Source organism: Drosophila yakuba, chromosome 2L (assembly GCF_016746365.2).
Source record: "Drosophila yakuba strain Tai18E2 chromosome 2L, Prin_Dyak_Tai18E2_2.1, whole genome shotgun sequence".
Classification (NCBI taxonomy): Eukaryota; Metazoa; Arthropoda; class Insecta; order Diptera; family Drosophilidae; genus Drosophila; species Drosophila yakuba.
The window spans coordinates 13,765,335-13,777,838 of record NC_052527.2 but is presented as its reverse complement, the minus strand read 5'-3'; the positions used below and the strand labels follow the sequence as shown (position 1 = coordinate 13,777,838).

General features: G+C 45.5%; 6 protein-coding genes across 11 annotated transcripts; 4 read left to right on the top strand and 2 right to left on the bottom strand.

Annotated features, from left to right (window-relative positions):
* The first annotated feature begins 254 nt into the window (after positions 1-254).
* Positions 255-2,784, top strand: LOC6528140 (glucosamine-6-phosphate isomerase). Of its 6 annotated transcripts, none has more exons than XM_002089170.3 (6): positions 255-449; positions 866-970; positions 1,029-1,156; positions 1,215-1,756; positions 2,070-2,129; positions 2,599-2,784. In XM_002089170.3, the coding sequence occupies exons 2-5, from the start codon at positions 873-875 to the stop codon at positions 2,121-2,123; spliced, it is 822 nt and encodes a 273-aa protein (XP_002089206.1). In that variant the 5' UTR covers positions 255-449; positions 866-872; the 3' UTR covers positions 2,124-2,129; positions 2,599-2,784. The 6 variants fall into 6 exon arrangements, 4 of the variants coding, with proteins under 4 accessions (XP_002089206.1, XP_039226343.1, XP_015054456.1 ...); XM_039370409.1 differs by having other exon boundaries at positions 2,070-2,134; XR_006245099.1 differs by having other exon boundaries at positions 256-449; positions 1,215-1,990; positions 2,599-2,671.
* Positions 2,785-2,891: 107 nt separating this feature from the next.
* On the bottom strand, positions 2,892-4,281 carry LOC6528139. Its single transcript, XM_039370407.1, has one exon. It carries the CDS (start codon positions 3,981-3,983, stop codon positions 2,997-2,999), a length of 987 nt encoding a protein of 328 aa, XP_039226341.1. The 5' UTR covers positions 3,984-4,281; the 3' UTR covers positions 2,892-2,996.
* Positions 4,282-4,755: 474 nt separating this feature from the next.
* On the top strand, positions 4,756-6,130 carry LOC6528138. Its single transcript, XM_015198972.3, has 2 exons — positions 4,756-5,120; positions 5,248-6,130. The coding sequence occupies exon 2, from the start codon at positions 5,386-5,388 to the stop codon at positions 6,037-6,039; it is 654 nt and encodes a 217-aa protein (XP_015054458.1). The 5' UTR covers positions 4,756-5,120; positions 5,248-5,385; the 3' UTR covers positions 6,040-6,130.
* A 49-nt stretch (positions 6,131-6,179) lies between these two features.
* LOC6528137 (cilia- and flagella-associated protein 299) lies at positions 6,180-7,062 on the bottom strand. Its single transcript, XM_002089167.4, has 2 exons — positions 6,733-7,062; positions 6,180-6,679 (listed from the first exon to the last, which is right to left on the bottom strand). Exons 1-2 carry the CDS (start codon positions 7,060-7,062, stop codon positions 6,284-6,286), a joined length of 726 nt encoding a protein of 241 aa, XP_002089203.1. The 3' UTR covers positions 6,180-6,283.
* A 229-nt stretch (positions 7,063-7,291) lies between these two features.
* LOC6528136 (cilia- and flagella-associated protein 299) lies at positions 7,292-8,454 on the top strand. Its single transcript, XM_002089166.4, has 2 exons — positions 7,292-7,591; positions 7,657-8,454. The coding sequence occupies exons 1-2, from the start codon at positions 7,292-7,294 to the stop codon at positions 8,044-8,046; spliced, it is 690 nt and encodes a 229-aa protein (XP_002089202.2). The 3' UTR covers positions 8,047-8,454.
* A 151-nt stretch (positions 8,455-8,605) lies between these two features.
* Positions 8,606-12,372, top strand: LOC6528135 (glutamate receptor ionotropic, kainate 2). Its single transcript, XM_002089165.4, has 12 exons — positions 8,606-8,722; positions 8,791-8,940; positions 9,010-9,072; positions 9,162-9,368; positions 9,428-9,645; positions 9,700-9,849; positions 9,906-10,342; positions 10,404-10,581; positions 10,640-10,863; positions 10,928-11,065; positions 11,129-11,559; positions 11,630-12,372. Exons 1-12 carry the CDS (start codon positions 8,620-8,622, stop codon positions 12,052-12,054), a joined length of 2,724 nt encoding a protein of 907 aa, XP_002089201.1. The 5' UTR covers positions 8,606-8,619; the 3' UTR covers positions 12,055-12,372.
* Positions 12,373-12,504: the final 132 nt, after the last annotated feature.

Genomic DNA, 12,504 nt, shown 5'->3' with positions numbered 1-12,504 from the left:
TATAAATATATTTCTTCTTTTTCCGGCGCTGACTGTTTCTTTTAATTTTGTGAGGTGTCAACCCTGTGCGACAATAAAGAGAGCAAGTCACTCAGACGAAACGCACTCAATGCAAACCACTCAAAGGCGAGAGATGCGGTTTAAAGTTCGTTCAACTGGAAAATGCAGTGACCGTTCAACCCGCGATAACGATAACAAAAGTATCTCAAGGTTGCTCGCAGTTGCATTTCTGATTATACTCTCTTTTTCTTCAGCCGCAGAGCGTATTTCAACCGCAGCCGCAAAAACAAACTCAAACTCGCAGCTAATCGCTGCATAAATTGCTGTTCGAATTGAACAATTGAACAGTCTCAGTTCGCAGCTCAGATCGGAAATAAGCTACAAAAGCCAGTTGAAGCAAAAATCAAATAATAATAATTAGTAGCAGTTTGCATTCGCGTGTTTTGAAGGTGAGTAGCCAAGTTTATACATTGAATAAACTCAAGTACGATTCGCGTTGCCAAGTGAGAACGAAAGTGTTTTCCGTGGGGGCAACGCCATAAATGGGTTAATTGTCAATAATGGCCAAGTATTTGCGGCTTATCAGCTGAGTTGGACAATAAACAAGCGAGTACACACGAAAAACTCAGCTGAATGGGTCGCATTACTGTTGTATCTTATCATATGTACAATATCAACATCTAATCTAAATCCTGGGTTGGGATTGTTAACGCCCTGAAGCGATAAGGCCTTTGTTTTCCATATTGAAACTGTCATTCCTTTTCGGCACTCACAGCTGGTAATGTGTTTTAGTTTTTCACTGAAAAGGATAGTAAGTAAGGATAGCAAGTTCTGCACTTATTTTATACTTTAATAATACTTTTAGCTTCGAAATGAGATTGGTGATCTTGGAAACCAGCGACTCGGTTGGCAAGTGGGCAGCCAAATATGTGATGAAACGTATCAATGACTTCCAGCCGAGCGCCGACAGGTATGGATACTTAAACTGTATATACATTTGGCACTTAATAACAGGCACTATTTTTCAGATACTTTGTTTTGGGCCTGCCCACGGGTTCCACTCCATTGGGGATGTACAAGGAGCTGATCGAGTTTCACAAGCAGGGCAAGGTATCCTTTCAGTATGTGAAAACCTTCAATATGGATGAGTATGTGGGTGAGTTATTGTTACATAAAGATTACCAGAAATGTTTCATGTAATCCAATGTATTTAGGACTGGCCAGAGATCACCACGAAAGCTATCACTACTTCATGTGGAACAACTTCTTCAAACACATCGACATTGAACCCAGGAATGTGCACATTTTGGATGGCAATGCAGCTGATCTGGTGGCCGAGTGCAATAAGTTCGAGGATCAGATCCGCGAGGCTGGCGGAGTGGAGCTGTTTATCGGTGGCATTGGACCCGATGGCCATATTGCCTTCAATGAGCCCGGATCCTCGTTGGTGTCCAGGACTCGCGTGAAAACTCTGGCACAGGATACACTGGAAGCGAATGCCCGTTTCTTCGAAAACGATATGAGCAAGGTGCCAAAGCAGGCCCTAACCGTGGGCGTTGGCACTGTGATGGACTCCAAGGAGGTGATGATCCTGATCACCGGAGCTCACAAGGCATTCGCCCTGTACAAGGCCATCGAGGAGGGTGTGAATCACATGTGGACCGTTAGTGCCTTCCAGCAGCATGCAAACACACTGATGATCTGCGACGAGGATGCCACTTTGGAGCTGAGAGTTAAGACCGTGAAATACTTCAAGGTATGCCCGCCAACGATTTCGTCGATTTTGTAGAGAACTGGGCATAGACGAACTGGTAACCTGGTGCTAAGGTGGCTTCCGAAGGTGTTGGTCTAATAACCCCCTAATCAAACTACCATTGCTGCCTAATCTTTAGATCCCAAAGTGCATAAATGGGCACTCTTATATGGTTGTTACTTAGGTCTAAGAATTTGCATGCCTATAAGCTTGTAATATATGCTTCCACGGTTGTAGGTATGTGGTTAAGTAGAGAGTTACGAAAAACAGAACTTTGTTAACGACTGGCTGACTGGCCATTCCCACAATTTCACAGGGCATTCTCAGAGATCTAGACGAAGGCTCCCAACTGGAGGGCTACAAAAACTGATTTTACGTAAAGTATACCGCTTTATTTTGCTTCTGCTATGCCAAACTGCACATTTAGATACCAAAGCTATATTTAAGTAAATGATATTGATGCCTAAGAGTATCTTTGCAATCAAAAGAACCAAAAACTCTTCCAAGTAATCGTGATTTGGATGGAAGACTTCCTGCGGCTAAATACTAGTTCTTATATGCTAAGCTTTAAGTTAGAATAAACCAACTAAAACTATGAACAAAATTAAATATTTGTTTTGAATGCTGTTTTATCCATGTTTTATCATTCTAAGAAAAATAAAGCAATTTGCCTGATATTCATCTTGATGTAAATATTAAATAAATCACAGGACCTTGACATGATTTGAAATATATAAAGTTGTTATATTATAGATTAATATGCATTAAGGTAATTTATAAGATTAGGTCTCAATATAAACAGTAGTTACGATTAATATTAATTATTATGCGTTACATATTTGCAGAGCCTTATGGACGTACATTCCAAGCTGATAGAGCAACAAAAGACGACGTAACCCCCGATAACCAAGGGAATATGGAGATCTGGATTCCATCGAACTTCTAAACTCGTTACCATCAGAACCAGCATTATAGTTTTCAAATCAAATCACACGAATTTTTTATATAATAAATGTATTTTTATATGTTAACGCTTTAAATTTTATAAACTTTTTGAGAAAGATGTTGAGTAGTATTTCATTGCAAAAGTTTAAATGATTAAGTTCCCCATAATCATTCAAAGTTAAAGTCCATTGGATAATATTGTGATTTCTATTTTATTTTCTAAATTTTCTATAATTACAAATATGCGTACATTAAAGGGTATATACGAATTGGCTATGCCAGTCAAGAAGAAGGCCCTTCAGGTCCTGCTCAGGATTTTGTTGTCTGTGTAGACGAACTCCTCGTGATCCTCAATCAGGCGAAAGAGCTCCTTGGCATAGTAGATGGATCGCACCGATTCCTCCAGGATGAGCTGATGGTTCTGGACGGCCCGTCGCACCTGTTCGTGTATGAACATGGCCTCCAGTCGCTTGGCCCGCTGAGTCAGAAGGCAGGCCTCGTTGTTCCGGAGACGTGCCTCTCCGGCCGTAAGGCGCCGCTCCACGACGGGCTGATGACGTGCCACGTGGCTGTGGTAGCTGCAGATGTCCCCGATGACGCCGGCATTCACATTGAAGATGCCGTCGGATGCACTGATCACCGTTTTGCAGGCAGCCGGAGTGCAGACCATTTCGCGTGCCAAGTGCTCCCGGATCATCTCCTGCAGCGCTTCTCGGCGAGCAATGGTCAGATAGCCCCTGCGGATGTACTTCCTGCCAATCTTCTCGCGCATCGATTTGAAGCTGAACACTTGGGTGCCCCAGCATTTGCCTTTTAGTGGCTTCGGATTCTTGCGATCGGCACGGGGATCCCGGAAAAGTTGCCTCTTCACCCGCTTCATGCTCTCCTTTTGGGGCGTCAGTCGCTCTGGGAGCAGGCAACTGTTCACCTGGTGCCACACTTCGCCGGGTGTACTCAGTGCCATCGCACTTGTGGTCCTCCAGTACATCTTGTGACCCATGCCGTTCATCAGATACAACTGGCGGATGCACTCGTTGAGGAAGCTCCTCTTCGTGGGACTCTTGAAGTTGGGCTGGTTATTGAACACGTAGTGATCCCGCTTGTACACCACACAGTAGCCGTAATCTTGGTCCCCGGTGAGGATGCCCGGTTTTTGGTACACGATCAGCTGCTGGTCCTTGTAGTCGATGGGCGAGTTGAAGATGAATATCTGGTTCTTGAGGGCCTCCTCCTCGTTGGGAGTGCGGAACATCATCAGCTTCTTGGAGTTCGTGGACTGGTCCATGGCTATCGGTGGTTGGAGTGTGAGTGATAATGATGTGGTTGATTTGGTTGGCTTATATAGTGCGACAGGTAGTCAATTGGGTGTTCTGAGCTGATTGTGATGTTCAGCAGGTCAAAGGGTGGGTTTTCTTGAAGCTTTAAAATGCGAATGGCCGATTTTATACCTGGGATGCAACAGATGGTGTTTTAGATCTATTATTGCCTGCCAATTTGCTTTTTCCCTAAGAAAGTGATATATACCATTTAGGTAAATTTAACAATAGGATTTATTTTGCCGAAGTTCAGGCAAAACTCGTTCTTCTAGGTGGTACAAATCCTTTAATGCAATATAGTTTTTGGTTTTAAATGAAACATGTATTGGTAATACTACTTACTTATAAATTTGATTTGTTTTAAGTTGTATTAAACTTAAATTCTTTTCTGATAGAAGACAAATTCAGACGAATAGGTAAATATATATAGATATAGTATACGTTTTTAGTGTTCAAATAAGATAAGCTGTACAATTTAAAAAGTTTTTTACGATTTGCATATCGTATATTAACTAGAAGTCGTATTACCATACTTTAATCCATAAGTAATAGTAACAGTGCCCTATGTACATACATATGTACATTATTGTAATATTAAATTGGACTTAATTTCCAGATTTTTCTTATGAATTACTAAAAGAATTTTAAATTCAAATTTAGATTTGGCATAAGTAAATATATTACTTGAAAACTATGAGCAAGAATACATATTTATATTTATTTTCATATATTTTCATACTTGAATTGTCAAATAGGTCATAAGTGTTGGCTAAAATAATGTGTCTGTCCAAACTGGACACAATTCGTGTGGCTCATAAGTTTTCATCTTGCTAGCAGATATTCATTTTTTGAACAAATTGACTTATTTTACCAAATAATTTGATTCATCCGAATTCTGATTTCAGTCAAATATTTCGCTCTGCTGAATCTAACATTTCACTTTTTAACTGAGGTTAGGTAAGAAAAGTCAAACAGTCGGAAACCCTGGCAATCAAATATCATCAGTCACAAGCAGAAGCTAAGAGGACTATAAGAACTTAAAGAAACGCCAAGGATATTAAGGATATTGCAAACAGCTAATAACCGAAACTGGGAAATTATCCAAGGTAAGCAGGTTATTAGACCACGTGTCTTTTTTGGAAAGTCTATAGGAAGAAATCCCGAAATGGATTTGAATTTACTGTGTGGCTTGGCAGCATTTATTATAACTTTGTCAACTTTGTGTTAATCCAGTCCAGGTGTTTGGGCCATAAACAGCGAAGCATTTGGAAAGGAAAGTGTCCCGAATTTTTGAGGACAGGTAAAGCTCCTCTGCAGGTAAAAGCCCGTATTGCAAAAACCCCTTTTCGGTTTGGCATATAAGACAGAGAGATGGGGGATTGCAGCTGTCAGAGAGAATCGAGTCTTCAGATCGACAACAACATGGGCAACGTAATGGATCGCAAGGTGTCCTGCTCAGAGGCACGTGCCACAAACACCACGCCCACTCCGATCGTGACTGAAAAGGAGCAGGAGGCGCTGAAGCCAGTGGAAGTGGTGGTGCCGCAGGAGATTGTGCCAAATTTGTCCTTCCATTTGTTCAGCTATCGGCAGCAAATGGGCTGCAAGAAGCACCAGCTGATGAAGTGGGCCACATCCAAGCTCGTACTCACCGAGGAGCTGCTCAAGTTGCAAAGGCAACGGCTGGGCGAAACCAACGAGTCCTGGACCGACTTCGCATCCTTGTACTCGGACGAGGATGATGAGGAGAACCGTGCTCCCACAGCTGAGGATCCATTGGCCCAGGAACTGAGCCACCTGAAGAACTACCGAATGGAGCTGAGGGGCACCATTCTGGAGTTCGCCCAGGAGAAGATGAAGAAGCGGGAGAAAAAGAAGCTCAAGCGCCTGAAACGACGCACCCTGATCTCCTCCAAGAAGCCCAGCAACAAGAACAAGGTCAAGTACTGGCATCCGCATCCGGAGGTCGAGGAGCAGGTGGATTTGGATCCCCAGGATCAGACGGAAGTCATTGTCATCGATTGATGCAGTTTGTAGTTTAAGTCTTAGGTAATTTAGTCGTTATTCTTGTTGTAATTGTACATATACACTGCTAAGATTAGGAAATATTAAAAATAAGTATCAACATATGGAAATCAAAATTTCTTATTTCTTCTTAAAAGGGGTTTTTGTATTTTAAACTTTGTATATTTTATGCTATGGGAACATTACAGTGTCTATATTTTACACATGCAACTTAGTTACAATTTTGATACCTCATCTCACCGTGCTAGACCTTCTTGCGGACAAAGTGATCGTAGAAGACAACATACCCGAACTTGGGAGAGTATACCATCGATCGCTTGGCGTTTCTCAAGTAAATGCTGTTCTGGCCGCCGACCGAAATCATTTTGTGATCTCCGCGATGCATAAACATCAGTCCAAAGTGGTGGTCGTGCATCACCTGGTAGTTGTCGCTGTCCGTGTACTTGACCATGTTGTACCTGGGATTCGAGTAGCTGAGATGGTGGGGCATGGGCTTCAGGCGCGAGCGACCTTGGAAGACTCCACGCCAGTCCGTGTGCTTGATCGCCTCGCGGTAGCAGTTGCGCCAGCTCATGTCCAGGTCTATGTAGCCGGAGATCTCCGAGCCGTCCACGTGGATGTACGAGGTAAACACGATTGTCTGCAATGAAGATATTCAGAAACCGAGGGTATTAGCTGAGGTTTCGAACCTACCGAAAGAATCTTGTTCAAGTTGAGCAGCTCGCGGGCCTTGAACTCCAGAAGCACTGGGTCCGTGTTCGTCGGGGGCAACAAATCGCTGAACAGGCCCACATGCGCCATTTTTGGTCTAATGGCCTCCAGGGCTAAGTCAACCCTCTTCACGTACTCCTCTGCGGTGTAGGGTATCTTGGTGGTGCGGTAGCCCAGCTGGACGATGGTCTTGATCGTGCTCTCATTGCCCAAATATCTGTGGTCCGTGACGGTGGCAAACGAGGAGATGTAGTCAGTGTAGTTGTCAAACTCCAATACGCTGAAGTCCACATTCTTTCCCTGTGAGCCCATCCTAATCCTACTGCTGGTGTAGATGGACTTCAGCCAAGAGCAGGTCCTTGCTCTTTGTGTGGTTCAGGAAAAAGCCCCTTTATGTGTGAGTGTTTTTTAATTCATAAAGAAGTGTATTTGTCGTGTGCTAGTGTCAGAGTTTAATAGTGTATTTATTTACATTTTGTTTGGCTGTCACAACATACACAGGGAAAAAGTTTACTTTTGTATTCAGTCATTTCTATTGCAAATGGAGGACTCGCAGGGGAAAAACACTGCTTCCAGAGGACATCGAGCCTACGATCAATATTTGAATTCGTTCATCAAGCTGGAGGACAAGCGGTATCTACCCAACGATAATGTCATACACCAACTGGTCCCCTTGAGGGCCGCAGTGGGAACGGTCGTGATGACGCCCACCCAGTTCCACGAGGTGCACTTCTCTCCACTGGGCACGTGCTTCTACTTCAGCGAGCATGGTGTCGCCAACGATCCACTGATGATGGCACTTGTCGAGCGCGAGAAGCTGAATGTAACCAAAACCATTTCGGTAAGGTATTTATTATTAAACTCTTAGTCAACTTTTCTATATACATGGGTATATCTATTACTTAGACCATCGTATTCGTGAGCACCCGAGATGCCAAGGGCTTTAATGTGTCCGGCTACATCGATTTCGAGCAGAGTTTGCGCAGGTTCAAGACCGCAGGCTCCAAATCCCATCCGTGGGCAGATATTTTCGCCGGGCGCCGCCGCCTGGAGCCCAACCATCAGGATCTGAGCTTCATCACTTGGAGCAATGGCCGGGTGTACTCCAACGACTCGGACAACTACAAGGTCATACCGGATGCCGTCAAGGGTTTGTGCTTCTCGCACAAGGGCGATGGCTCGATGCTCTGCATAGAGAAATACATTACCGAGGAGCATCCGCTGTGCAAATTTATAGAATCGCCGAAACACGGCTCGACTGTCATATACGATCATCAAATACGGCGAAAGATGTGACTCCTGCCAGATCGCATTATAATCGAAACGTAAATTCAGAATGCATTTCAACCGAGCATCAAAGAGGTTCTCCTGGCTGCCAGCACCAAAACACTCCATAAAGCGCAATCAAAGCATTATAGAAATCAAAACAATATTGTGATCATGAGGGGATAAACAATCGCCAGACTGACTGATGCCGTCGACGTCATGGACAAGCGTCGCCGGGAAATGCGCGAGAGCACGTTGCGTATACGACGTGTGGGACGGACTCTCGCGACGAACGGACTGGAGAGAGATTCCCCCGGCTGAGATCCCATTTTTTTGGCCGTGCCAGTGAGTTCCGGCAGTCAGTAGCCGTGCAAAGCGCTCCAAGACTGGGTGCTTCCGTTGCGTGAAAATAAATTGTGAAGAAGACAGCACTTTGTATCTGCTCGTTTCATAGTTTTTTTTGTGAGGCAGTCTGTGTGTGCGGCAGTAGATATAGATTTGTACATATGCAGCTGAGAAGTGAACACGAAATGGCTGCTGCATTTAGAAAATTCAATTAGTTTCGAGTGTGTTGAGGTAAACGGAAATTTGGAGGCAGCAAAAATGCGCCTTTCTCCAGTCGTCATCTGTGCATTTCTAGTCATCAGTGGATTTCTGGAGCTGAGTTTCGCCCTCGGCGGCGACGAGCGCAATGAAATCACAGTGGGTAGGTTCATCGATTTGACCAATCAGGTGATCAGTTGATAGCAATTGCTCAACCTTTTGCCCCTGAAGGTGCCATTTTCTACGAAAACGAGAAGGAGATCGAGCTCAGCTTCGATCAGGCATTCCGGGAGGTCAACAATATGAAGTTCTCGGAGCTGCGATTCGTGACCATCAAGCGCTTTATGCCCACAAACGACAGCTTTCTTCTGCAGCAGATTAGTAAGTAAATACGCTCGGTTGTGGGAGAGACAAGTTACGAGAAATTCATCTTCCGTGTGTACCGCGTAGCATGTGAACTGATTTCCAATGGCGTTGCGGCTATTTTCGGACCAAGTTCAAAGGCAGCCAGTGGTAAGCAAAGCACACACTGTGTGTGAACATGGCCCAAAACATATGTTCGATGCTGCTTCTATTGTGACGGTTTTCCCCTTCCGTGGCAGATATTGTTGCGCAAATCGCGAACGCGACCGGCATTCCACACATTGAGTACGATTTGAAGCTGGAGGCCACGCGCCAGGAGCAACTCAACCACCAGATGTCCGTCAATGTGGCACCCTCCCTGTCCGTCTTATCCCGCGCCTACTTCGAGATCATCAAAACCAACTACGAGTGGCGCACCTTCACCCTGGTCTATGAGACTCCGGAGGGTAAGTAGTGGAACCCATTGGACACCATTACAGATATGAACAGCATTACAAGTGCGTAGGTCTGGCGCGGCTGCAGGATCTGATGAACATCCAAGAGCTGAACGATGACTATGTCAAGCTGCGAAACTTGGCGGACTACGCGGATGACTACAGGATATTGTGGAAGGAAACCGACGAGACCTTCCACGAACAGCGCATCATTTTGGACTGTGAGCCGAAGACACTGAAGAAGCTGCTTCAAGTGTCCATAGACTTTAAGCTGCAGGGACCATTTAGGGTAATTCCGCATTTACGAAAGCGAGCAAACGGATAACAAGTCACTTATCTTCAGAACTGGTTTCTCACCCATCTGGACACGCACAGCTCGGGTCTGAGGGATATTTATAACGAAGACTTTAAGGCCAACATTACCTCGGTGCGCATAAAAGTGGTCGACGCGAATCCATTCGAGAGAAAGAAGACGCGGCTTACCCAAGTGGATGTAAGTGGAGGCCCTGTCTGTCTGCTGCCTTGGATCTTATTTAGTGTACTCCCCAGCAAATATTGGCCGACCAAACCATGTTGCCCATTCTCATCTACGACGCTGTGGTCCTGTTTGCCAGCTCTGCTCGAAATGTGATTGCTGCCATGCAGTCCTTCCATCCACCCAATCGCCACTGCGGCAGTGCGTCTCCATGGATGATGGGAGCATTTATCGTCAACGAGATGAAGACCATTTCCGAGGACGATGTGGAGCCGCACTTCAAGACCGAGAACTTGAGGCTGAACGAGAATGGGCAGCGGACCCACTTCAACCTGGAGATCTACAAGCCAACCGTGAACGAACCATTGTTGGTCTGGACACCGGACAACGGCATAAAGAAGCGTCGCCTCACGTTGGAACTGGAAAGTGGCGGCAACACTCAGGATTTCTCGGTGCAGCGCAAGGTGTATACAGTGGTAACGCACTATGAGGAGCCCTACTTCATGATGAAGTTGGTTTTTACAGCGGTCATTCAGTTTTCCGCAGACTACAGCCTTTCTCAATTCCTTTAGGGAGGACCACGAGAACTTTAGAGGCAAGGAGAAGTACGAGGGCTATGCCGTGGATCTTATTAACAAGCTTTCCGAGCTGCTGAACTTCGATTACGAGTTCATGATCGTTGACGGCAATGGCAAATACAACCCGGAGACGAAGCAGTGGGATGGTATTATCCGGAAACTGATAGACCACGTAGGTTCCACCAGATGTAATGGTAACTCCACTTGATATTTGTATCTCACATATGCAGCATGCACAAATAGGCATCTGCGATTTGACCATCACCCAAATGAGGCGTTCTGTGGTGGACTTCACGGTGCCCTTCATGCAGTTGGGCATTAGCATTCTGCACTACAAGAGTCCTCCGGCACCGAAGAACCAGTTTGCCTTCCTGAAACCGTTCGCCGTCGAGGTCTGGATCTACATGGTCTTTGCCCAGTTGATCATGACTTTGGCGTTTGTTTTCATCGCCAGGTGGGATTAGTTCACCGTTCACCTCTCTGTCTCGAAGCTTACTTTGACTTGACTTCTCCTACAGGCTTTCGTATCGCGAATGGTTGCCTCCGAATCCCGCCATTCAGGATCCAGATGAGTTGGAGAATATCTGGAATGTGAACAACTCGACTTGGCTGATGGTGGGCTCCATTATGCAACAGGGCTGCGACATTCTACCAAGGTCTCTTACATTATTAAATAATATTTTAATGGGTATCAAAATGTAAACTCTTCGCACCCTCAGAGGTCCACACATGCGTATACTCACTGGGATGTGGTGGTTCTTTGCCCTGATGATGCTCAGTACCTACACGGCCAACTTGGCCGCCTTCTTGACCAGCGACAAGTGGCAAAGCAGCATAAAGAGCCTGCAGGACCTCATCGAACAGGACAAGGTGCACTTCGGCAGCATGCGAGGCGGCAGCACCTCGCTGTTCTTCTCGGAGTCGAATGACACGGATTACCAGCGTGCCTGGAACCAGATGAAGGACTTCAAGCCGTCGGCCTTCACCACCACCAACAAAGAGGGAGTGGCACGTGTGCGCAAGGAGAAGGGCGAATACGCCTTCCTCATGGAGACCACCAGTATGACCTACAACATCGAACGGAACTGCGACCTCACCCAGATTGGCGAGCAGATCGGGGAGAAGCACTACGGCCTGGCCGTGCCCCTGGGTGAGTAGCTATTCCCCCAGCATGCAGTGAATACGGATATCGATACCAGTGCTTCTTCCATCTCAATTAGGCTCTGATTACCGGACCAATCTCAGCGTGTCCATTCTTCAGCTGAGCGAAAAGGGCGATCTGCAAAAGATGAAGAACAAGTGGTGGAAGAACCACAATGTCACTTGTGACTCCTACCACGAGGTGGACGGTGACGAGTTGTCCATAGTTGAGTTGGGTGGCGTGTTCCTTGTTCTGGCCGGTGGCGTCCTCACCGGCGTGATCCTGGGCATCTATGAGTTTCTGTGGAACGTGCAGAAGGTGGCTGTGGAGGAGCGAGTGACGCCGTGGCAGGCTTTCAAGGCGGAGCTCACCTTTGCCCTGAAGTTCTGGGTCCGCAGGAAGCCCATGAGGATCTCCAGCAGCAGGGACAAATCTTCGTCCAGGAGATCGTCCGGTTCCAGGCGCAGCTCCAAGGAAAAGTCACGCAGCAGGACGGTCAGCTAGACGGTCGTCGGAAAATTGGACGATTGACGTCTTCTACTTTGGCATTTCATTAAAGAGTCTTCTACGAAATGAGGCACTCCATGCTATTCATATATATTGTGAGCTATATTTGTAGAACTATTTTAGAACACAGAAAGCGCATTTGGGTATATTGAATGTTTTGGAGATTTTACGAGGTTAAAATTAGTAATTGCCAAATAATTTTAAAAAACTGCGCCATGTCGAAATTATAACTAATTTTAGCACAATTTTCTATTGCCACTCATACTTTAATAGTTGACAATAAATGATTTTCGTTACAAATAGCATTAAAACTAATATTTGTGTTTACATATTCAGCTAATTGGGAAATTAAATGGTGTATATTGTTTGCCTAATTTTAGGGCACATTTAGTTTTCATTCACTGGTCCATTTCCAGCTAATACTCGTGTCTGCGTGGTCTAGATTAA